Source organism: Gymnogyps californianus, chromosome 1 (genome assembly GCF_018139145.2).
Source record: "Gymnogyps californianus isolate 813 chromosome 1, ASM1813914v2, whole genome shotgun sequence".
Lineage (NCBI taxonomy): Eukaryota > Metazoa > Chordata > Aves > Accipitriformes > Cathartidae > Gymnogyps > Gymnogyps californianus.
This window is the reverse complement of record NC_059471.1, coordinates 162582485-162608694: the sequence shown is the minus strand read 5'-3', so window position 1 is coordinate 162608694 and position 26210 is coordinate 162582485. Positions and strand designations below refer to the sequence as shown.

General features: G+C 39.5%; 1 protein-coding gene across 1 annotated transcript in view; it reads left to right on the top strand.

Moving 5' to 3' along the window:
* Window positions 1–750: 750 nt before the first annotated feature.
* MRTFA (myocardin related transcription factor A) overlaps window positions 751–26210 on the top strand; it is a 94840-nt gene continuing 69380 nt past the window's right edge. The window contains 4 exon segments of the mRNA XM_050907401.1: window positions 751–797; window positions 6993–7056; window positions 15682–15754; window positions 17370–17631. Of these exon segments, the coding sequence (XP_050763358.1) occupies window positions 15719–15754; window positions 17370–17631 (298 nt within the window). The 5' untranslated portion in view covers window positions 751–797; window positions 6993–7056; window positions 15682–15718.

Here is a 26210-nt window from a genome sequence, read left to right as displayed (position 1 = left end):
CAACAGTTGTGGAAGCAGCTTTAATTTCTATTTAATTAAGGCCATCCACTCTAACATCATGTGGGAGAAGACCCCAAAATCTTCAGGCAACAAGCAGATCATGAAATAAAATGCAAAGAGAGGGAGTACAGAAGGCGTTTTGACATAGGGCTAAGAGAATATGGGGGTTTTCCAAAAGCAGTCTTTACATTTTCCTCCCCTTGAATGTGAAATAGTAGGAAACTCTGGGGTTTGGGGTGGAGTGCTTGCTTGTGACATTTTTATAACTCTGGCTTCTGCTGACATGGTAAAGCAGCAGCATTTTTCACAGAACCTTTCATCCTTGAACCTCCAGGTGAAATGTACATTCAGGCAATCAAAATACCCCTTAATTTAATAATAATAATAAAAAGCCCTACTGGATTTCCTTCACTGTTGCGCCATGATTACATTACTGTGTGGTATTTGGTGGGGGGAAAGGGCAGCTGTACTAGATATAGAGGATCAGAGCAGAAAGGGTTTGGATCTTAGAGCAGAAAGCAGATAAATTCTTAGGATGTGTCAAAACTTTATCACAAGATTAATTGTTACACTCATTTGGAATGTGCGAGATGTCACCATATATGCTTTTTACCTCAAAAGCACAATTTATAGCAATTTCAAGAGTCTTTTGTCTTTACTCTCTATACTGAGCTGTCCTTCCTGTGTTGTAGATGATATATCGGACCGTCTCAATGTCTGTTTACTTACTGATAACTCAGTATTATGATGAAGATCCCTTTTGAAGAGTACAGTTGATTTCCTCTGTGTAAAAAGAGGTAACAATTAGTAAATCTTATTATAGTTACACAATGTTCTTCCTTTAAAGATTTTTTTTTTTTTTTTTAATCATCTGTGTCCTGAGGGTCAATGTGTTTTCCTGAGAAACTGTTGAAGAGGAAGCAGAAAAAGCAACTGTTCAGTGGTCTGAAACTGTCAAACACCTACTCTGGGAAAGCCAAATCTAATTATTTCCTGCTGGACACATTGCTGAACTGAGACTGAAAACAGAGGATGTGGTTACACAGATGTTTCTTTTAGTGGTGGGGCTGTCTTAAACAGCTCATATTCCCATCTGCCTTTTTTTTTGTTTTCCTCCCCGCTGTGTGCTGTCACCTCAGTAGTGATGGTATGTCTGTGGGGCTGCATGCTGAGCCAGGTTAGAGACCTGATTTTTAATCTGTGCATGTTCTATGGCTCTCCCCCTCAGCCCCCAAAATAAAAGATGGGGGAGGGCTGAAGGAATGCATAGCTAGAGTGGAGAGGAGGGAGCGCAGAAGCGGATTAGTAAGAGCTACAGCTAAAGGGAACATTTTTGGAACCATAGTTTAAAACTGTTCCTATGATTCTTCTTCTATGCGTGTGCGTCAAATAGATGAAATGGATGAGTATGTGTGAATTCAGAAACTCATTGCTTTGTCAAATACTCTGTTCAGTCCTTCGGGGACATAATGTCTGTGGTTAATGTGTATATTTTACCTTCCCTCCTTTGAGTGCTTTATGGAGTGCAAACACTGTTAAGTGGCTTCTTCAAGGGAAATGAATGGCATTGGGGTGAGGACAGTTTACATTACCAGGCCTAGGTATGCCATAGTGGTCAGTCAGTGCCTTGAGATTTTTAAATGCAGGTTGTCCTTGTGGAGGGCAATTGGTGCGTGCAGCTTATACAGGAATGTGCCATCAGTCTGATACTATGTTTTCAGACGTTAAGAAACAATGCCGGTAACAGTATCTCACTTTCTTTGATCCTTTTCTGTTTCTGATATGAGACACTTACTTTCCACACAGATAAATTTTAGAGTTTGTCACTGAGCAAGGTAGTGTAATTGTTTAAATTAGATTGGTTTATATTTCAGAAATCGAAGTAATGAATTTAGTTTGTGCAGCATTCCTTTCCCCTTCCCTCCCCCATTTTCTTGTGTGTGTGCAGCTTCATTATTCTTGTGTGAAGAAATATTTTGGATTTAGGCACACAGCCATGTTGATAACATCTCTGTAAGAAGGTGAAATTTAACACACAGTCACAAGTCTTTTTAAATCTTGAAAGCTAAAGGCTGAGCTTTTAATTGGGGATTTTCTTTTGCACCTTAACCTCATGCCATCCATCTGCTTTTGCTCTCCTACCACAAACTAGCATGTCGACTACTTCTACTTATCCTTCTTAATTAACTTGTGCTCCCTATTTCAGCTTGTTTTGGCCCTGCTGATCCAGAAAAGCAGGGTTTTTGTGGAGCACAGCAGAAGCAGCGTGGTAGCTGCTGCATGCACCAGCGCATTATTTGTTAACAGTTGATCATTGGGGGCTGCATCTGTGGCACTGAAATAAAAATTTTCTCCTGGAGGTGGTCAGGAGCTGCTGCTGCTGCTGTCTCTGCTTGCCATGGGTGCGTATTGAAGTGTGTATGTACCACTATGCAGGAGCCTCTGGCATAAAGCAATGCAGAAAATTCCCTATTTTGCCATTTTCCAGTGAGGCAAATAAATGCGCTGACTACACATAATCTGCAGAGTACCTTCATGTTAGGGGAACAGGAGACTGACATGATATGTCTAGTTTTGTGAGATTAATTTTTTTTTGGGACAGGAGTCTACATCACAGATTGTTTCAACCTCAAATTAATGCTTCCTGTAATATATGGCAATTACGACTAGTTCTAGCCACCCTAGGGAGGGGGTGTATATATACTGTGGTTCCTTGAGTTCTACCCTTTCTGTGGTTTAGTAGAGACACTGAAGATATGTCTTCACTGCACGATTGATCCATATGGTCGACACCCTATTTAGGCTTACTCAAATGAGATCATCCTTTACATGCAGCCATACCCATGTTATGATGAACTCATTCTTTCTGCAACTGTTTATATGTGTGAAGATACAGCTCTGAGCAAAGATGAGATGGGATTCACTTTCTGTCAATTACAGGGAAACTTTCCCTCCTTCAGGAGGAAACTTTTGGAAAAGCATTGAAAGACTCTACTTGAATGATTTGTTTTTTTTAATTATTATTTTTGCCCTCTCTTCTGATTTTTATAGCAATATAAGAAGTTTCCTAACAGAATGTGATTACAGTCTGCACTGTAACTTAATTTCTATTCCATTGTGTAAAATGGACCCAAACCTGGGTGAGAGGTTTCTTTGAGTGATTGGTAGGGCCAAGTTAATGTTAGGCCTAATATAACTGTGTCTCTAAATTTGCTCTCATACGTCCTGTCAGGCATGCTTTACAGAAACAGATCACTTGGAGTCTGAATCTTTTCAAAACCTCCATCTGAGAGGTAGTATGGCTGTTAGAGAGATGGGATATGAATTCTGCATTGCCATGTTCAGATCAGACTTGCGAATCATGTCAGTGAGTTTCTATGTTGTTCGGACGAGCTCAAACTCGAAGTCACCAGTGAAGGCAATAAGCCATTGTAATCACTGGAATAGCAGCCATTTGGCTTGAACATGTAAACACTGACATATAAACATTTCCATTGGATGGAGAAGTTTATCAGCAAGATGAGACTTCTGCATTTCTTAGAGATGACACTATTTTTTCTTCAGAAAATCTAGGACAGTAGAGTTTTTCCTGCATTGACTGTATAGTGAGAGGAAAAAGGAGTGTTGGAGGAATGTTTTGATTGTGCTATAAACAAAGAATAACAAAAGCAGTTTAACTGTGGAATTTTGCCAGAAAATGTTTCAGTTATCAGATTCATCTTTGCTAACTCGCTGCAGTATAGAAGGAGCAGTAAAGAGCTTGTCTTTCATTACAGTTTTAAGGCTGTTCTGCTATATTTTTTGTGAAGTCTGACTTGTCATTTTGAAGGCGGCGTGTGTCTGTGTTTTCTGTTGTTCTGTCTTCAAGCTGGATTGAAATTCCATGGTGTGACTGAATAAGGATAATGATCGAAATACATTATACCTGCAGCATCTCTTAGCTTAATGGCACACATATTAGAAAAAAAGTCAATGACTGTCCATGCCCATTGCAAGCCAGTTTATCTCCTACTTGGGGTTCAGGTGACTAAGCAGTAAATTGCAGGATGCAATACTTTAACCATCTAAGATTGAGCAGGAACTTCCTTGACAAATAGGACTGAAAGTTTTAAAGCCGGCCTTTTATTGCCCAGAGTATCTGGAATAAAACTTTAGTTCTTAGTAGAGAAAGAAAGATAAATATATGCTGTCCTGGAGGATGAATTATGTGTGGGAGAACAAGGATCTCAGGACACCTGAGAACGCTAATGGACTTGCTGGAAACTCAGGAGAGGTAAATAAACTGAGGCAAGGAAGTTACTGAAATAATTTGTCCTGTCTTCTGAGTGTGTGTTTGCATGTACACATGCACACACACGTATGTTCTTTTCTGAAGGATAGTGCTAAGTTTTTGCAAAGATGCTAAAAGTCACTGAGGGTATGTGTGTATTTATATATGTATTTTTAATCTTTATGCATACCTTAAGACGTAAGACTTCATGGTTTTCTGTATTGTGCCAAGTGAGATGTCCGTCCAGCCTGGTGTCTTGTGTTGGCCAGTTGCTGGTAATGAGTGCCTTGGAAGGGATGCAGAACTGGGGGTGTACAAAGAGGTTCTTCTCCCTTCTGCCTCATCCTGCCAGCTGATTAGGGATAGCCTGGTGTATTCTTCAGACCTGGAATATTCAGCAGTTTGAAGTTTTCCAGAGAAAAACATGCTGAAGAAAATACAAAGATTTTTTTGACTGTTATGGGGTCCCACTTGTGTAGAAGACTAGCAGATGCCCTGTACCAGGTGGTAGGACAGGCAGACCAAGAAAAGGCGCAGTGTTGGAGCTGTCTTGACTCAAACGAGATTTGGGAGAACATGGATCTTAAGTGCTGGAAATTAAATGCAGCAGCATGATGACTGTCCAGCTTTATCAGTGCTGTTGCAATGTTAAGTTGGAAGAGAATATCCAGTGAACCAAGATTACTGGAAATTAGGGATTGGCCAGCAGAAATCTTCAAATGAAATACATCTCTAATTTCTCCATGCTTTTATGTGTGAAAAGCGGTTTCAGGGGTACCTGTGTTTCAAAAAAAACGCCAACCAAACCCCAACAAACACCAAAATAAAAAAATCCCACTCAAAACCAAATGATGCCAAAAACTTGCGCTGGAGTAAAGATTTAATATATGGATAAATTTCACTCACTTATAATTTGTGATTTAAAAACCCAACACCATCACAAGCAAACATTCCATACCTAAGTTTTGATGTTATGTGCTTAATGCTGTCAGAATAATGCTCCAGCAAAATTGTTTTATCAGATTATATAAGGCACTTTGTTCATCAGATTGGAATATCAAACTCTTAACAGTGGTTAATTGTTTACTATCTTTGTGCAAGACTTTCCTTGACTTCTTGAGGCCTTTTTGCCTTGCCTTTTAGGAAATCTAGGGTCTGCAATTCTGTAAAAAGTACATTGTAAATATATACTTGGTTTTGTAGCCTTGCATCATTATCATATTTTAATTATAGTTGTATCAGTTTGGCTATTTTATTAAAGAAAAAATAATTACTTGTTATGGGTTCTCCCATTAAATTAATTAAGTGGTTGTAAGTAATTCTAAATATTGACTTGATGACAAATAAGAGGTGGCAGAATGACTTCTTGATTCTGTGGTAGAGCCATGATTAATGCGTGCCAACACATTTCATTCAGAGAAAAATTGAAACATTCTCTGAAAGGGATTGTAAGGGAAGCTTCTAAAGTAGTATCCTTACTTTGTTAAATTTGTATCAGTATTGTAAATCCGTTCTCCTGCAAATTTTTAATTGGAGGAGAGTTGACCAAGTAGCTGTGCAAATTATTACCTGTAGCTGCTTCTAAACAGCTTCCTTCTTTTATTTGTTGGGGATCAGGGAACTCTTTCAAATTTTGCGATATGCTGATTATCCAAGCATCTAGCTGTGGTCATTCTTTCTTCAGAAGAGACTAATCAGTCTAATTGGTCTTATTCCTTCTGATGTTAAAGTAGTAGACAGCTCATTCTATTTTTTTCTTTTTTTTTTTTTTTTTTTTTTTTCACTCCAGCTATGTTAATGCTTGTGTCCTAAGTCCATCCAGTCTGAAGTTTGTATTTGGGGAGGTGCCTGGATTTCTTTTATTTTCTCTTATTGACAGAATATCATGGCATCTCAACTGCAGGTCTGTACTTCTGGTGTCTAGGAAGCCCTGAAGTCTGAAAACCTCAGAGGAGGAAAGGGAATTGAAACTTCGTGTTAAAACCTTCATATGATGATTTGGGTTTTTTTTTTTTTTTTTTAAAGGTGGCTAAGGAAGTAGGAGTGAAAGTGTGGCAACTACAAATCAACTTCTGACCCTTTTTATTGCCGTTTGAGACAATAGTCTTCCAGAGCCTCCGAAGTAATTATTTTCTAGTGAAGTACTGCTGTGCACGCCTGTTAAAACTGTATTGCCAGAGAAAAGTGGTGTGTTACTTCAGTACATTTATGAGTTTTTAAGGTGCGCAGGATGGTTCCCTCCTCCCCCTGCTCCAAAATGGGATTCCAGTTGCAGTCTTGACAAATCTCTGAAATGTACTTTTTTACCTTTCCCTGTTTTTGTTTGTATGGATAACATGGTGTAACAAACCAGTCATAACAGTCTCCAACTTCTACTGTCCAATGTTTAAGAATGATTTCAGTACAAGGATGGGAAGATTGAGTGTATCATTTGGTGAATATTCTGGTTTAGTAAATCTCAAACAATGCATTCTTCAGAACTGACAAACCAATAGTCCTAAAATAAAAGTTCTGCTCTGCAAGTAGCATGGGTATGTGTATACAAGTGTGGCAGTCTTTATGGTATTTTAGTCCAACTTCTGTTGTGTGTGCCAAATGAATTAAAGATTATAAGAAAAAAGAATCCTAGATAAAGGACTTTGCTCCTTACTCTTAAAGGAGAAAATGGGCTGTGGTATTTTTTTAAGATCTCTGAGTATTTGTGTCCTGTTTTCCCTTTCAGTGACTGGGGAGAGAGCTGCTGGCATGGAATTGAGCTGGGTTTGTCCGTGGGAACTGTGAGTAAGGTATGTGTTGTGTTCTCTTTGCTGTCTTTAGTCTGCACCTTTTGTTCTTATGTGCTGAATTGAAAATTCCTTGTGGTCCTAAACGTGAGAGATAGTAGTGTGTTAGAGATGGAATATTTTGAATTTGTACTAGCATCAGGAGTGACAGCTCTCTAGCAAGGACTTCATAGTGTAAGAGTATAAATGGCACACTTGGCTGCTTTTCACTGCTGCCTAGCAATTAGACTTGTCACAAGTTAGCTGGTACTGTGTTGCAAACTTTTTTCAGTATTACTGGTACTTGGCTTGCTAGAGTGATTTATTCAAGTATATAAAGGCAGACAATTGTATCTATGCAGTAAAACTGTAATGTCGGCAAAACTGTAACTGAGCTTACCATGATACAGTAGCACTCAAAAGAGAGGATGGTACATTCAGACGTTATCTGTGGTCCCAGGCTGAGTCTTACAGTAAAGAATAGAAAGTGTTTTAATCTATTCTAGCACCAGAACAAAAGTCTTGGTTTAGATGTGCTTCATGTTCTGGCTCATAGTATTGTTGCTTCAAAGAAAGTAGTAGTGAACGTTGAATTTGGTATCCTTTGAGTTGGCAAAGAACAGCAGCAGTACCGATTCCCCCACCCCTACACCATGTTCTTTACCCTCATTCATTAGGTTTACATGTTAGGGAGCATCTCTTGAGTACTTACTACTTCTTTTCAATAAACTGGTTAGCTTAGACAAGACAGTAATACTGATATATACTTCTCTGTGAATCACTGAAGAAAATTCTTACCTATTTTTCAGTAGTGGGGAAATCCAAGGGTGGAAAGCCAGCTCTCATAGGGGAAAAAGGGAACAGAAGATCTGGTAACTCAGTCTGAATTGCTGGACTTTCCGCTTAAATGAATGTCATACTGGGTAGCTGCATTAGGAGACGCCAATAAATTCAAAGAAATTTGGATTCCACACCCAGTGTCCATTGATGGGGAGGAGAGGCAAAGTCAAATCAGATTGGTTTAATTTCTGTAGACAGTTTCATACTGTCATGACTAAAGAATGTGACTGGGGTCAGAAAACGTCTTGCAGACTGTTTCAGGCTTTGCTTTCACTCTGTACCTAACATGAGGTAACTGAAAGCTGTCACTTTTCAGTGGGCCCTGCTGCTCTGGTTTTGGGTTTTTGTTTTTGTTTTTTTTTTTTTGGATGAGATCTAATGAACCTGTGGTTGCAGGGTTCAGATTGCTAGCACAACGGGAAAACAAGCATGTTTCAAGGTGTAGCTTTCCATCAGAACAGCAAGCTGAATTGACTTGCTCTGTGGCTGTAGAGCCACTAGATTTGAAGGAAAGAAGGTGAGAATTTCAGACTGAGGTGAGGCGATACAGTATGGACCTACACTCTCAGTTGCAGCCCATGATCAGACTGAATTAGATAAAATGTAAAACTACTTCCTCAGACACACGAAAGTAAGTTGCGAAAAAATCTTGCCATAAACTCCTTAAGATTCTTAAGCTCTGTAGTTTTGCCTGCTGCTTTGTGCTGACATGAATGCTTGTGCCGGGAACTGAACTGACTGAAATCTACCTACTTTACCTTTGTTTTATTTCCTTTTTTTCCTTTTCAAAATTTATTGTCTTTTATTTTAGTCTAGATTGGTTCCCTGAGCTATCTTTCCTTCTTTGCCCAAGTCACCACTTTCTTATGCCCTAGGTCATCCAGTTCTTGTCCCAAAGTTCAAATCTTCTGTGTTTGAAAGCGTACTGTTTCTTGTGAGGTCTTATTTCCACTCTCCTCTTGTCCAACGACTTTCTCGTTCCAGTCTGCCCTAAATCTGCATTTAACATGAGTTCCTTCGTACTTTCTCAGCCCCTCAGTTTTCCTGCCATGAATTTCCGAGTCAAAGCTCACATCTGGCTGCAGATAGTCAGCATTCCCTTTTCTAGTTCGCTGCAGCCTCCCTGCTTCCATTGGTTGTTGGCATCCGTTGCCACATGCCTTTGCTGCTGGCTGAATCCATTGCTTCATCTGCTTGCCCCTATGGGGCGGGGAGGAATGCTTTACCTCCAACATGAAGGAAATTTTAAAAAATGCATCAGACAGCAATTGCAAGGAAGTCAGTCAGAAGGTGGTGGAAAACAGGCAATCCTGTTCTAAACACACTGTAGTTCATCATGCATTTCTTTGGCACCAGTGCAGACTTAAACAGCTTGCTCCCTTTCACGGCTCCCTCTGTTTTGCTGGCATAGCTGTTTTTGTGGCCGTGGTGAGCCACCCTGGGGAACAGATCCTCCTGGAAAGAAGTGGGTTTTTCTAGATTATTTTTCTTCTGGTCCAGTACGCGTTGTCTCCGTAAGATTTATGCTGGTTTCACAATGAGGAAGGTATGAGAGTGGGAATGTGTAGCAGACTGCTTAAGTTGGCACCGCTGCTAGAAGTTTAAGTGTGCTCTTTGACATTACAGTTAAGTTGATCTTTCAGTGAGCTGCTGTTGCAAGGGCTGGTCAAACCTCTATGCACTCCTGCTTCTTCCTGTGCATCAGAGCTAGTGATTGTGCAGCCACAGGGCATGTCCAGCTAGCTGACTGATCCTGTAGAAAATGGTTTCTAATCTTTTGCAGAGTTAATCGTCTGCTGGTTCAGCTGACCTGAGTCACCCCGTGGGTGCACACTCATTAGATCAGACAAAAGGGAAGCAGCAGGAACCAATAGCTCGGTAGCAGAAGGCTGGATTCCACTTTTAATTAGGAAGTTGAGCTATATCATGACCAAGGCCTAAAATATACAAGTGTACCCATTGACACATGGGACCTGAACATCGCATCTTTTTTGCTCTCTTTTGTTCTTTGAACTCCAGTAGGAATTGTTATTTCTTCAGTAGCTATCATCTTTAGTCTCACGAACTAGATGATTAATTCAACTGAGTGAGAGGTATGATAGAATTACGTGTCTATAAACTGCTTCAACAGTTTAACGCTCAATGTCCTCTGAAATTAGAAGGATGTCTTCCTCATTCATGCTTTGAGCTTAAATAAGAACTTCAGAAATTGGTGGGAAATTGATTCTTTTTGAGCAAAGATTTTTTATTATAAATATCATTGTGATTCTCAAAACTAGCTTTGGTATTATCAGTTCTTCTGCGTACCCAGAGTTCCATGAGCTTGAAAGCCACAAAGTTCTTCCAAATACATATTGAATCATGAAAAGTATTTCTTAAAAAACATCTGGAATGCCAAACTACATTTCTTAGCCTGCTATTTGTGGTTTTAAGAAATGGATGTTTGATGATGATTTTTCAAGACCTCTTAAAGACTTTCTATCACTGCTGGACTGAGTGAAACAAATGCTAGTGTCTTATGAAGGAAATACTTTGGGCTTGAGAAATATGGTTCTTGATGAGTGGTTGTTAAAATCATGTGTGAGGCTGTGTTTGTCTACAGCAGAAATTATGCAGTTGATTGCTTTGCACTAGATGCGTTCTTTGCATCCTTTCCCCCTCAAGTCCTAACATCTCTATACAGCTGTTCATGCCTTTTGTCTAATAACATTTCTTGCCATTTTCTTGCTGGCCCAAGCATGTTTTTTGACTCTTGTACTGATAGATTTGCTGGAGGTGGTAGCGGAGAGACTTCTGGTGATGATTCAAAGATGTCCTCTCTTACTGTAATGTTACTTGCGCAGTATACATACAGATTCAGATTCTTTAGCTCAGATAGAAAGTTGTGCTCATCCATGTTTTACCAGCATCTTTGTTCACATGTGTTGCAATCTTTGCATTTTTAATAGGGGCTTTTAGGGTAGTGGCTTGTGATCATGGTAAGATGGACAGTTTACACTGTTCTAATCAAATCACTGGTTCTAATCCAGAATGGATTTGGTTACTTTTTGATTGCTTTTGCCTTTCACCCCCCCCCCCCCCCCCATTACTGTGAAAGTGAAGGAAGTTGATGACTGTTTCATTTTGCAGAAGACAAATGCGTGTGGAATATGTGTGTTAAAATAAAATTCTATAATCTAAGAAGGTCTCTTTTTAGTGGTCTGCATCGTTTGGTTTCTTAACTTAAGGTGGTTCCTCAAGAACAAGCTATTACATTGTCAGGGTACAGTCTTTGTGATGCTTGCCTTGTTGCTTACTGTATTGTATATACTTTATGGACAGTGTTGTCAGTTTAACTCTCAATTAACCGGAGAAGTAATTCTGCTGACACTTGTGTGCCTGGGTTAAGCTGACTGACAGGAAACTAAATAAGTTTTTTTAATACAACCTTGGAGGTCTTTCTGTTGGTGACTTTTCTTTGATATCTAAAGATAAAAGGAATATCTCTCACTCTGGTCGTTACAGCTTCTCAAGCTAATGTGATGCTTCAGCTTCCATCTGCTGCAAACTTCGCTTCTCCTCGGTTGTTCTTTTGATTTGTGATGACCTGGGGGATATAGTTGCCTTTGGGCATGTCACGGCATTCTCTTCCTCTCTTCTCACTCATTTCAAAAATTCATCCACTTAAAGCCACTTTTCCCCAAGATTGCCTCTTCTCTTGGCTGGATGATCTCAGCTGGCATAATCATTTAACAGAAGGTTGCTCTTAAGTTTAAAATAAAAAAACCTGTCTTCTCAAAATAGCCCAGCTGCACACACATGCTGTTGCTGTTAGGTACTGGAGGTTGCTTAGCAATTCTTAAATTGGTAGGAAATTGCTATTACCCTGGCAACTCAGCCCCAAAATGCAAACAAGGGAAAGCTGTTTATAGAGGTGTCCTTGCTTGATTTGAGAATTGTGCTCTTTTTTTTTTTTTTTTCTCCTTCCTGTGCCTCTCTGATTTTTACTTACTTATTTTTAAATTCCTTTTGTTTCGTATGTTTTACTCTGGTTATTGAGGTTTCACGTTAGGGAAGGTGGTACTGTTCTTTGGTTCATTTAAATATTGACTGTCAAGATCTTGATTATGCCATGAGTATGTGAATATTGCCAAAATCGAGAGAAGTCTAATGCATGAAGACCTAGTGCATGTGTCCATGTCCAACATGAATGTTGGATAGATTAAACTGTATAGCAACACCTTAAGGTGACACTCCTACCAAAAGTAGCTATCCTGATTTCTTTTTTATTTCCTTGTGCCTCGTTCTCCCTCATGCTAGCTCAGGTTTTTGTGTGGCTGGGTGGCAAGCCAGATCAGGAACCGATGCAGATTAAAACTAGTACTTTGTGTGCGTGTGTGGCCAGGTCAAATTTAACACAGATCAGTTCCTTGATCTGGTTCAGCCTGTGCTGGCCCACAGGAGGTGAGGAATGAGCAGGCTGGACTGTTCCTTTTGTTGGCTATGCCAGTTTAGTGTCTAACCAGAGGATGTGGTCTTATGATACAGCTAAGTTGATCTAAGCTAGCTCTTGCCAAAAGGGGCGGTCTTGGATGCATGCCTTTGTTGCTTCCTTGTGCCAACATTGGTGCTTGTCTGGCCTTATGATGGGTTGATTAATGGAGCTAAAATGGCAGGAAACTAATCCTAATCCCTTCTCCCCCTCCCAGTTTTCTTTTCACTTAGCTCTGTGAACTAGTTTACTGTGGGTCAGACAGGTTTCAGTACTGCATGTGTCTGTCTTTTGTTTCCCTTTCACCTCTGGGGCTTTGAGCTATCCTTCAGCGATTCTGGACGAGCAGCTTTACGAGAAGTTTCTATAAGTAATTTTGTCATATGGTAAATGCAAAGTAGAATACTTTTTTCACCAAGGAAGCTAATCAGGTTTACTGTGTGTTTACTGTGATATGGTGTTGCGATGGCAAGAGGATGCACCTAAAAAGCTACCATGTAGAAGCTGCAGAGCAATTTAGTCTTTGTAGTTTGCAGGTTTGATAAAGATAATATTTTTCCAAAATTTCTTATTGGCTATGGTTCTTAATCTTATACCTTGTTCAAAATTCACTCTGCCTTGTTTGTCTGTCTGAAATTGAAGTTTCTTAGATGCCTCCAGAAGTCAGAAAGGGATAAAGATTATTTATATATTTATGAGTAGTGTCTAATGTTTCTTTTGAGCAGCTTCATCTTCTCCCTAGTGTTGTGGTCCATGCTTGTATTGTTGTGGCAGTGGTTTTGTGTTTTATAGCAACATAATTTGAGCACTGTGGGCTCCTGAGAGTTCGCTGTTGCCCCTGCATTATGGTGACACAGCTGCATGTGTAGTTGGCGATGGACTAGACTGCGGAACTGATTTTGCTGAATACCCAGAAAAAATGGCTGGTTTTCAGCTAAATTAATTCCCTAGTTGAAGAAGGGGCAGTGTAGGGACAGAAATGAGCAGCTGGACAGTGGAGGACTTGAGGGTTGCTTAAGCTGGTGTTGCTGCTGTAGAACATCTGTGGGATCACAGCTACTCTTGTCCTGGAAGCAGCTGGCCCAAAAGTAGAAAAATGCCATGATAGAAAGCTTTTGTCTGGTTAGGCAACAGACACAAATCCTTGAGGGCGCTCACCCTGAAACCCTTATTGAGGATAAGAAATACTTGCTCTTAATACTGTCCATCAGCTTCTGGATGACTCACTTAAAGATCACGGTATGGCACATTTCTTTATGGGAAAGTTTCTAGTCTGTTCAGAAATGACAGGAAAACAAACATTTCAACATTTTAATTAGGTTCTAAATATTAATGTGTGTAGCTAACTGATTGATCATTCTACAGTGACAGTTATAGAGTGGTATAACTGTCTGGGAAGTCTAAAAACAGTCTTACTGTTTGTTGCAGAAAAGGATTCCGTGCCTTTCACAGGCCTTCCAAATAACGCAGCACGGATGATTATAAATCCTCAAAGCATCTTCCAAATCCCCTATGCCCTCATCAGACTTTTGATTGAAAACATTAAAATCAAACTCACCCAATTATAGCTTTTACTGTAGTCTTGTGGACCAGATGCTTTTTTTTTTTTTTTTTTTTTTTTTTTTTTTAAATGGCAATATGTTGCATACTAAGGCTTGGCATTGCTCTGAAAAAAGTTCTTTCCCTTAGGTAGTGGCTAGATGTTTGGATGTACTAATGGTGTAAGCAGGTTCTCTCCCTGTGCTGTGCTGGCACAAGTGTTGGTGTGGCTGCACAGCAAACTGCACCAGGGTCCTGATTTAGCTGGAGTGTGAACCAGAAGACTAGCTTTTACATCTGGGTCAGTTTTGTCATTGGTTTATCATGTGTCACTGCAGATTCTTGTGCTGGCCTGAAATGGGAGGGGATGTGGAGGAAGGAGAAGGCGGGATTTCCTAACACATTTAATGGTTCATCCCAGTTTAGCTTCATTTGAGCTGCAGCCCTACTTGGAGTAGTAGAATTGTTGTCCAGGCTGTTTGAGATGCACAGAGTCAGACTGTGATTTTTTGCATTTTGTGGCAGCATTCCCCTGTACTGTGCTGGTTCAACTGTGGCTTGTATGGAGGAATCGATCCAGCTGAAAAATAATCTAGGAAAAATTGCATTTCAGCTGAATCAGCTTTTTGATGCGGTTCACAGTGTGGCTCTACAAGCAGCACTACTGGCACAATGCAGGACATAGTGGCAAGGCAAGAATGAATGTCAAGGCAAGGCAAAGTTTGCTTAAGATGTGTTACCTTTGATGTGGGACAAACATTGAATGACATGCTAACTAGGATTAAGAAGATGATACCTTCCATCTGTGTCATCTTCTGCATGAGTTAGGAAACTTGCAGGTCCAGGTACAACTCTAGATAATCCAGCTGCTGTGCTGAAGTTCCATTGGATGATTTACTGGAGAAACTCTGGTTTATAATCCCAGTACAAATTAACACCACTTGGTATAGTGTTGCTCAGGGTTACATAGCAAACTGGTATGTGAGCACTAATCTCTTGCTCTGCTTTGTGCTGTAGCTGGCTAGGCGAGACTGCTTTTACTGTAGCTTGCTACTGTGCTTTTACGTAAAGGATATAGTTTCAGTGGACTGGCTAATGTGAATATATTTAGATTAGGGAAATTAACACTGTTGTTAAAATGGTGTTTAAAATGTGATTTTCCTAGTTTATGCAGGTTACAAATTCCTGTTTAAAAGAAAATGTCTGAAGTTCCTAAGTACATTTGCTGTTTACCTACTTGAAGCAGATTTTACGTATTTGAGACATGTCAAGCTTTTTTTCACCTTCTGGGAAGAGGAAGGAACTCTTTTTCTTTTCTAGGGTAGATTGAGGAGGGAAGGTTGACTCTCCTGCCATTCCAAATCCTTGCTGGGTGGGTGTTAGATATGTCTGTCACCTGTTTGTGGATTCAGGCCTGGCTGCGCTTGTCCTCCAGCATGATCTGACCTAACCATCATGTGGTACTACGCAAAGTGTAATGTCTCCAGTACACCACCTCCGATAAAGCAAACTGGCTTTAGCTCCTCTAAGACAGTGACAGCAGTCCTTACCAGCCAGCCTCCTAACTGAGCAGTTACTCTTCCTTTTAGCCCCTTTCCACAGGCCTCCCATCCTACAGGGACAGGGCATGATGCCAATTATATTGGTCATAATTTAACTCTTTCCAGCCTTTGCAAGGATTGTTATAGCCTACCAAACTCTGTTATTCTAAGTCTGTGGTTTAACGGTGTCTGTTTCCAGGCTTTCTGTATCCGTTGTAAAGGGAAGAAGGGCACAATCCCAATTTTTTCTCTTTGCAGATTACCGTTAGAAGTTGCTCTCAAATGGATATGAGCGATGTTTGCTTTGGACAGGAAATACATCAAGGAGAGGGTAGGCACTTTCTAGCCAAATTGTAACTGAAGTAAAAGCAAATACTTCATATGGCAGTAAGGTTTGGTTCAGTCTCATTTGTTTTGTTATAACAAGCACCAGATTTGGTTGGTGGGTTTTGTTGTTTTCTTTTTTCCCTCCACCCTTCTTTTCCTTGCTTCTCTTCAGATCATGACATAAGGTCCTGGGAATGAATGTATGACAACATGGATGAAATAGTGTGTATTCATTACCAGTAAATTCTTATTGTTGCCTTGAATATACACTGAACAGATTTTTGAAACAAATGTACTACCACTTACAACTTTGTTCTGGGTATTACAGAGCAAATGTTACTAATCAACGGAAGTACGAAACTGAAATGGAAGTGGGGGAAATGACTATTTGAGCTACTTCATCAGCTATTAATGTGTTGATGTTGTCACACTCATTCAGGTTAATTATGAGTGTTAAGTGGGAAATACTTAATAAAAAACTGTATTGTTAAAAATGTTGCTCCAAGTTTATGCTTTCTGATTGATTTCTGGAGGATTATCTTGATGGTTTTTACTTTGCTTCTGTGCAGCTTGCTTTACCTGCATCTTTTTGAAGCTGAAGGTTAGCCTCTGGAAATACCTTTTGCTTGATAAATTACTACAGTGCAGCAGAGTTATGTAGTGGTAGTCTTCTGAGTTTAGTCTGGTTGAAACAGCAGCATACTAAGAAGCAGGAGACTTCCATCTTCATTGATCAAAACCAAATATGATTGCCCTTGTATAATGTCCATTACTGTTTAAATGTTGACACAGTAACCATTTCACTGGAGACTTCCAGCTGGTTTGTTTCTGTTTAAATTACTGAACGTAAAAGAATTTTGATTTTAACATAGTGGTGGCTTTTAAATACTTATTCAAAGAATTATGGAAATATCAGGAAACATTTAAAAATTGCTTATTTCATTAAAGCCCGTTATGTATTGCACATTTTGGTTACTGTAGCTGAGGTTTTAGACAGGAAAGCTTTTTTGTTTACTTTATGTGGAATATTTTTCTTGCATTCATTTTCACTGATAGTGCATGGGGAAGAGAGAATGGAGCAAGAGAATTATTTGAAAATTATTGAAATGCAATTGACTTTATTTGAAAATCCTCATTTGTTGTACTCAGCTGTCCTTCCAGGTTTATTATGATTATTATGAAGGATTACTTTACATGATTGGCTTTCAAATTGACAGTTGTCCTGTTAAAACACTATCGTTGGTATAAAAGGACAGTAATCGAGTTCGACAAGGTTCTAGATAGGCTGACTTCACTGGAGCAACTCAGTCTGTGTCTTCTCAAGTCTGGGTTCCTAAAGTACCAAAAGTTGAGAATGTTCTCATACTTTTAAAGAAAATCATAATAATCTGTAGTTTCATCAGTAGTTTCTACGGTGATGCTGTTGGAGGTTTATGCAAGTTTATAAACTGCTGAGTTCAGCAAGTTTCAATGACTAGTTGGATTTGAATTGATAACACAAACGCTGTGCTAAAGAACAAGTTTCTCTAGAATACGGAGATGCCATGATGAACTGGACATATGGGTTAAGGCTCTCATGTGAGATTTACGGTTTGGTTTTTTTCTGGTTTGTCTTGCAGGTTGCCATCACGAAAGCCAAAGTGGATTTCTCCGGTGTGGTGTGCCTGCCCCCTTCCGTCATTGCTGGAAATGGGCTGGACGGAGGAGGGGCTGGCGAAAATGATGATGAGCCGGTGCTGGTGTCACTTTCGGCGGCCCCCAGCCCTCAGAGCGAAGCTGTTGCCAATGAGCTGCAGGAGCTCTCCTTGCAGCCCGAGCTGACCCTCAACCTCCATCATGGCAGAAACCCCAACCTTCCTCCACTTAGTGAAAGGAAGAATGGTAAGTGGTACAGTGCACTCGTGTCTCATGTAGTATGTCCTCACCAAGGAAGTACTGTGGTGGTGTCATGGTATGTGTTCTGATGACAGGGGTGCTTCTTCTTGCTTCTTACAATGTTTTATTTGTATGAAGAACTAATAATCTAGAGTTGACAAAACTGATTTACATTGTTTGATGGGAAGGATTAATGTTACTGGGTGTGGAAGTTCCAGAGAGCTCCGGTGATAAATGCTTTAGATTATTGTTTTAGGTGAATACGAGAAACAACTTCCATGTGCTTTGTGGTGACTAAAAGTTGTGCAAAGCTGAGACAGTCAAAGGAAGTGTTAGCTCATCTTCAGGCTATAGCCATCTGTAGATTTTTCTTTGCCACCTTGGTCTGCACTTACCCAGGGTGAGCGACTTTCTCACTGCAAATGTCTGAAAGGTTCTGTCAGACTTGTTAGAAGGAGGAACAAGACCTAGAGTTAAAAATGAAATATCCCAGTAGGCCTTCTAATCCTAGAGTGAGAATGAGCTGCCTATGTTTCTCAAGTTGTGGGTAGCTTATAGACAACTATGGTATGAATCCCTCTAACCATTTGGTGGGTGACAATGGAGTGGCAAAATATAGGGTCACTTGGTGACCAGAATTCCTGGGTTTGGAAGAATGTGAACTGTCTGAAGCTCAGGATCACCAGGCTGCCATGAAAGCCTTTGTACGTTCAGCCCCATCCTGTGACAGACTGATGAAACCATTTGATAAGTAGTGGCTTCTGTTTGTGAATTCCTCTTGGTGATCTCCCTTCACTCTACCCTCTGGGGTATATGTTGGTGGCTCTAGGCAATATGAAGGCCGTGCTAGAGTCTGAATTCTAGCTATCAACTTTACCTGCAAGATACTATGGATTTGAGCATGGTTGAGTCCTGGGTGCCTTACAGTGTTGGGCTTTATATGTTGCGTTGTATGCATTACATAGAGTTGCATGGCACACTATATTGGAAATGCTGGGGAGCTTTGGAGTGGCTTTATAGCCAGAACATAATGCTTATGGTAAAGTGATTTAGAATATGTGAACTGCAGGACAGTAATTTGGATTGGAGGGATACCTCACTTGACATGCCTGGTTCTTTACCTCCAGAAACTGAGCATGCCCTTCTCTGAACAGCGTATCAGTGTTTTGTTGGTTGGAAGAATTAATTAACTTCAACCGAAAATACTGTTTTTTAAGAGGATAAAAAGAGTTTCCTCATTCATATACATTATACCATCATTATGTGATTTCAGTCATGTTTACAGGCCTTAAAAATGGAGAAGCTAGAAACTGCAAAAACAGAACAAAAAGCTTCTAATCCTTAATGTTTGCAGTCCTCTAAGTATAAGGTAAAAGACAACAGATGGAGGTAAAGGTGGTGGTGGTAAATAAAAGGGAAGAAATTGGAGTATTAGTCAACATGGTAGACTGTGATCTCAACACATCTCAACTAGTGGTAGACTTGGGCTTTTTATAGTTATGAAGGTAAGGACAGATTTCAAATGAAACTTAACTGAGGTAGTTTTGAAACTGGTAGAGGGCTTGAAGGCAGCATGGGAAAAGCATATAAGCCTTTGTTTCCAAAACTTGACAGCTGGCCGCCTGAAGGTGACATGGTGAATTTACTGGAGGCAGGGTTCTTCTCTTCTCAGTGAATAAGACATGATTAAGGGTCCTGAATTGGGAAGAAGCAGTTAATTCTTGATGCCACAGGGAATGGGATACTAGTGTTGGGAACGGATAGGAGTACCTTTTTAGGAAAATGAAACTTGTTGCAGCACTTTGAATGGATACAAGCAGGACACAACAGCATTTGCTATGGTCAGAGGAAAGGATATTCTGTTACAGAAATGAAAGAGTCTTTATATGATTCAGTTGTTGGGATAGGTTTAAAAATCGGTATGTTGGGAATATTTTACAGAAATAGATGGTTTTCCTCTATCAGAATAATGTTATTTTTATGGACTCAACCTTGAAGCTGTATCATTGTGGGCTGCAAATCTGCTTGACTGGAAGAAGTAAAATAGAGTTGGGTTTAAAAAGTATTTTAAAAGGAACACCTCTGCCCATACCTTTTGCCAAAGAAAATTAGGATATTCCCGGAAATGACTCATTAGGTGAGTCTCTTCAGAGCTGATTCTTTATCAGGGCTCAGCACAATAGTGGGAATTTTACTGCTGGAGGTGCAGTTTTTCAGACAAGGCATAAAGTCCAAAGTCCCTGATCTAGACTACCTGAATATTCCTTATCTTCAGAGGTATACAATGCTCTTTTCTCCTAGTATGTTGTTATGTGTTGTTTGTGTATACATTCATTAAAGTATAGTGGGACTGAAAAGTGCTGTTGAAATATGGTTATCTGTAAACTGTCACAGCATAAAAGGAAACTTTGCTTAGTGAGCTGTTGAGAAACATAGCTGATGCATTTTGAATTAATAAACTTGTTCCCTCAAATGGGAACTTTTCAGTTATCTTGGGGTAGAGGTTGCACAGCTGTTGAGCTTGCTAAAGCTCCTTTTTTAAATATGGTGTATCTTTGTTGTTGTGCCCTTGGCTTCTAACATGTTAAAAAACCTTTAGAGATGATCTGCCAGTTGAGATGGCAATCTGCTTAAACATTTGAGCAATCCAAAGTGGTTGTGGAAGCATATCTTGTGCAGTGAAACTGCTTCTGTGACAACTTGCCAAATTCAAGGTATGAGGAAGATTCAAGCTGAGTGGCAGTGGGAGGGGAGGAGATGGTAAATAAGAGACTTGCTGGAAGCTGCCTATCTGTGTCAAAGGGTCTCCTGTTTGCAGTTCTAGACAGGCATTGCTGACTCACAGCTGAACTAACTACTTATGCCGAGCGCTTCTAACAGGTTAACCCTTTGTGTAACTTTTGCTTACAGAAGACTTTGTTTATCTGTAGATGTCTGTAGAAAAATATTACATGGATTTGTAGTGAATTTGTTATTTCAGGCTGTGGTTCTGGAACATAAACTATTAGCTGAGTTAAAATAGAAATTTCTTTGGCATGTGAAGCATCATGGAATTATGTATCCCATGGGAGAACTGGGAGTGCAGTCCTTTATGCACATGCTGCCATATGTCCTAGCACAGCGAATTCCGTTTTTTTTTTTGTTTTTTTTTTTTTTCTGCTCTGAGAGAACTGAAGAGCAGCAAGAGACAGTTTCTGGGGCTTTTCTTGTTGGTTTTGTTTTGTTTCAGACCCAGACTCCTCTTCATATTCTTCTCCCTTATCACAGCTACACATTATCCTTGTAGGTGTGTGTACCTACAAGGATAGGTACACCTAGATAGATGGGTGTAAAGACCTTAAACATCTTGACTGAATAGTTTTTATTAAGTTACACTAAATTAAAATGCAATAAAAGCTATTAAGGATATGTGTGAAGTATTGGAACATAACAGATAGATAGGAAACAATTTCTTGTCAGTTCAGTGGAAGGAAACCTTATGTGGTAAGGTGTTAGTAAAATATTTTGACACAATTATGAGGTTCTATTCAGACATCAAACTTAATGGAACATTGAAGATGTAGTTATTTAATTTGTCTTTGTGCTTCACAGTGAATTTTCTACCCAAAATTCACATTCCTTCTCCTTTTTTACCCATGTTCATCAAGGCCTCAACATTCTTTAACAATGAAAGATTACCTGTGACTGATTCATTTGTTGCCACACAAGCCAAAAAAAGGTCATTAGAGTCATGTGAAGCTCTTAAATGTATCTTGATTTTTCTCAGTCAGCTGTACTAAGATGCCAAGATAACTTTTCCCAACCCTTAGGGCAGGGTTAGAGCAAGTCTCTGATGAATGTGGTTACAAAAAAGAGAAAAAACAGGTGATGAATATACAAATCTTATGCAGTTTGATCATTTCTGATCAAAGTTATCCTTCTATTTAACTTTCATTTGAAATTATGATAATTGCTCCACTAGCTTATTGACCCTCTCACTTGACCCATCTTCCCCAGATGAATTCATAGTTATCTTTGTCCAGAGGTCATGAAAAACATTGTGTTAGAAGCCTAGCACAGTCCTGGTTTATTCTCACTGTAGGCTTGTTTAAGATGAGGTAACATTCTTTTGAATGAACTGTTGCATTTTATGATTACAGGTTTGGACAAAACTTGTACCAGCTTGTCAATTTTTGGGGCTTACTTGATCTGGGATGCTTGCCTTCTACAAACTACCATATGTGCTGGAGGGGAAGAGACTAGCTGGAATGTGTGGAATTTCAGTATGACTCGAAGTCATACAACAAGCGTGTGCTTTAGGTATCAGAAGGTACTCCTGTTACTGTAAAGACCGAGTGCTGTACAAAGCACGGGATTAATTGTTGCCACATAAGCTGTTGGTGATTGTACTCACAAATTGCAGAGTTGAACTTTTTAAATGGTTCGAAGGAGCTAATGTAGTGCCTATGTGCCTATGCCCATGCCCATTTACTGTTAAAAGACAGGAGTAATATTTTAAATGTTTATTAGGGCACCTCATTTTATTTTAAAGAATTGTGTAGGTGATTGCTCCTATAATTCTTGTATTAGGTTATACATTCCTATCTCCCTCCCCTTCTTTCCCTTTCCCATCCTGGATTGTCATTACATTGAATGCAGTCAGATTCAGGACTTATTTCAAATATAACTTATTACGGTGGTTTTGCAGATTTTATAGCTGTCTTCTTGCTATTGTGACTTTAAAAACATTTATAATGTGTTCTTAAAATCATGTCATAAACTGTTGTTTTAAAAAGTGAATATTGTGACTTGTGAACTCATTTAAGAAGTTAGGCATGTTTGCTTATCAACAATGGTGGTATTTTGTTCCTGATAAAGGGTTTTAAAGAGACAGGATTTTTCCGAAATTATCTTCTCGGTTGGTTTTTTGTTCTAGTGTATATCCAACTTCTGGAATAGCGTGACTCAAAGTTAGATTTAATTACCAAGTGGTGGTTACTGCCTCATCCAGAACTTACATGTGAAGAAGATTAAGTCTGTATTGTAACAAAAGGAACAAGACAGGAAATATGTAGCTTTCTCTGATCTGTCCTTCACACACATTCCAATGAGGCTTGCTGTTTTCTCTTGTGTGTGAGTAAGGGGAATGGTTGTTAGAATAAAAACAACCATTCTATCTTGGATAGATTTGTGTTAAAAGACTTTATGTCCCAAGAGACTATAAATTTAGCATGCTGTCTGAAAGTTTCTGATAGAGCTATGAGATTCAGAGCATGATAGAAATGACTGGCCTGTTACTGGTGGGAGCTACTAAACAGCTGAGAAGTGGTAATCTCTTGAAATATTTAAAACAAACTTTTAAATAGTGATGGGGGAATAGTTGAGCTGGAAGAAGTAATGCCAAAGGCAGCTTTAATGTGGTGGCTTTAACAAGTTAGCTCTCAACACAGTTTTTATTTTATTCCTGATCAAGTTAACAAAATTAATGCCCTCCTTCAATCACTGGTTTGTAATATTCCTCTCCCTTCTGTTTCTCCTTTCCAGTTTCTCTCTTATTTCAGTTTGCCTTTGAGGTTTCAAGGTTCAGGGCTGATGGATGAACATTAGACATATAATTTGATAGCTATTTAAAAAACATTCCTTTTCATGAATTTAAACTGCTTGCTAAATAAGTCAGGCCCTGATCTGGGCAGCTGTTTTGTCTGTGTGAGCAAGGACTTCTGTTGCAGGTTTTGCTGTTTTAAGTATTAAGGGTAGTAATGGGGAAAGGAAGTCTGGTTCTTTAAAGGGAGAATGCCATTCAGCAAGGTTCTCAGTCTGTTCTACTTAAACAGTGAGTGGCTGCTTCAGGCAAGAAAGATTGCACCATTTCACAATAGTCAATTGCTGCTAGTACTTAGCAAACTGAATCCTATCTTTGGGTGATAGTCTGCTTCTGTAATGTGTGGCTTTCCTCATGAAAATTTCAAGTTTTCTTTAATTCATTTGTATTGGGATACTATCAGCCACTTCTGCAGGCTATAAATCTCCCTCTGCTGCAATCAATACATTACCACAAAGTATAACGAAGGAATCTCTGTCTGAAGACATTCAGTAGTGCAGTCTTCATCTTCCTTGCTGGTCAAATAAGCAACATCCTGGTTAATGCTTTAAATTTCGTCTGTTCATGGTCACTGACAGTGCACGTGTACATGCTTCAGGGAGTTAAGTGATGTTCTTGGACACTGTAGGAAGGATTTCCTTTCTACTTTGCTCGTCCTGCTTCCCCTTATATTTCCACGCATCACCACAAAAATAAGCATACATTCTGCTGAAAATTGATGGTTTCCTTTATTTATGATGAATATGGATATTCAGGGTAGGTGTTAAAGTGACTTATTTCTGTCACTAGTGTCTCTAAATTCTCGGGATACAGTGCACCACTGCAGTTCCTTTCCATAAGGATTGCACAGTAAGAATGAACATTTAGGCCTGCAGTTTTTGCCTAGTCTGGCTGCAAATCTAGGAGGGCATAGGTGGCATTTGAATATGAAAGGCCCAAATGAGCTGATTCTTGTCCTTTTACAACACACTACTGATGTAAGGAGTATGGAAATCAGATAAATACTACAATATCATCACTGTAAGGGATATTCCTGTATTGTTTGAAGCTGCCAAATGAGTTTCTGCTGCCTCCTTTGAAGCCCCAGATGTGTTTGTGTGGGGGAAGGAAGATATGTTGCTACAACCTGCCATGCTCTTCTCTCAGCTGTTGAGCAGCTGTTGGGGAGTTCTTGCATCTGAGTGCTAAAGAAGCCCTGAAGTTATTTAAGATTGGAGGGGTCAGAAAACAGTGTTAAAGCAGTTTTGCACACCCAGTTACTCATCTTCATGAATACTACTGTGGCAGGAGAGGGATTCTGACTTGCTACAAAGGGATTTTAAATCTAGAAATTGGTCTGTATCTTTGATGCAGAGCTCAATGTATTTTTGGGCCTGGTGCAAGTTTATGCAGTTACTTACTTAGATGACCTAATGAGAAATGACGATGAGCCTTGGGGAAAGATGGGGAATAAGAGAAAGCTGCTCTGGGGACAGAAGTGTTGGAATTAGTTTGTTAAGATAATTAAATTATCTGTTGGGCAAATTACTTGAGACTCTTTAGAGACTGAAATTGAATTTCCTTTCTGTTGGGAGCTAGAATCATCTAGTGAGGAAAGACAATTCTATTTTTATCTTTTACTCAAGAAATATTTGACTATAAAAGTTTTGTCCACTATCCCAAATCATTTGAAACTAATCATCTGGATGTGGGAAACATGGCTTAATTTTTTTTTAACCTCTAGACAGGTTGGATGGAGGGTGTGATCCACAATGGGAGAAGTCTGAAGGAGAAAGGGTGTTTTGTTTGTTTGTTTTTAAGAAACAGATGCTACCATCTATTTGGAAGAAGTTCCAGTCCTTTGTTACAGTAGCTCAGGTTTAGTGGTCAGTAAGGGGAGTTGATAGGGATAGGGGAATAGTGCAATTATTAAGAAAAAGGACTGGTAAAGATTGAAGAAAAATGACTGATCTGTCAGCAGGATGTATATGTTTTTGGCCATGTTGTTTCAAAGCTGAGGATGTCTGCATGTTTATGTTAACACTGGGTCTCCTTGTCCTTGGAATGAAATTGCCTCATCAGCAGAGCCCCTTAGGGGATTGAAAGTCTACCCAAGACGTCATCCTTCTCTTTTAAAAGGGGAAAAAACTGCCAGTTCTAGTGTCTCTGACCCCTTCCTCCCCCCTCCCTTTTACTTACAGAGCATCAAGGGGCGGACCGTACTTCTGCAAACTACACATCTTGCGTTCCCCTTTGAGTATTCATTTTTCTTCTAGCAGTAATTTGATTCTGGGCTGTTCCAACTTGCCTGTAGTGAATAAGCAGAGAACTGCATGTTGAAAGACTTGAGTTTTCTCAGTAGGCACAGTTTTCATCATATAAGCATGAGAATTTCTTGCAAGTTTTGAACGCGATTAAAGTTGAGAGGTCCTCTTGGATTTTTTTTTTTTTTTTAAACATATCTATATCTATCTATCTATAAAGAGAGGTCTTTAAGGGATTGTAACTGTTGAGAAAAGGATCAACATGACACTGCTGGAACCAGAAATGCAGATGACAACACTCCAATCAGGTATCACCCCAAACATATCCAATGGGTAAATTTTGCTAGTGAATCATGGTCGCTGAACTATATAGGGAGTGTCAGGAGACTATGTGACTTTGAGTAAAGACAAATTAGAGAGCAGTGGTAACTTCATGTGCAGGTTGCAGATGGATGCTAGTTGGATGTTAAATACTGGTCACTTCAGAGCATCATCAGAGATAAAATTATCTTTCTGTTCATTTGTTGGTCCCCAGTGTTAAATTTAAGTTCCTCATGAAGATTAGAAAATCCCGGTCAAATCTAGGACTTGTTCTAAAGAAATTTCCTTTGTTTAGCTTTTGGCTGATTTATGTGGTTTTACTGTTAATTATTTTTCGATGAAACATATTCGTGATACTTTGGCAAGATTTTAAATTGCATATTTTGGGAAAAACACTTCTGCTTTGAAACTTCCCAATCCTTGTTTTATATCTTGAAAGA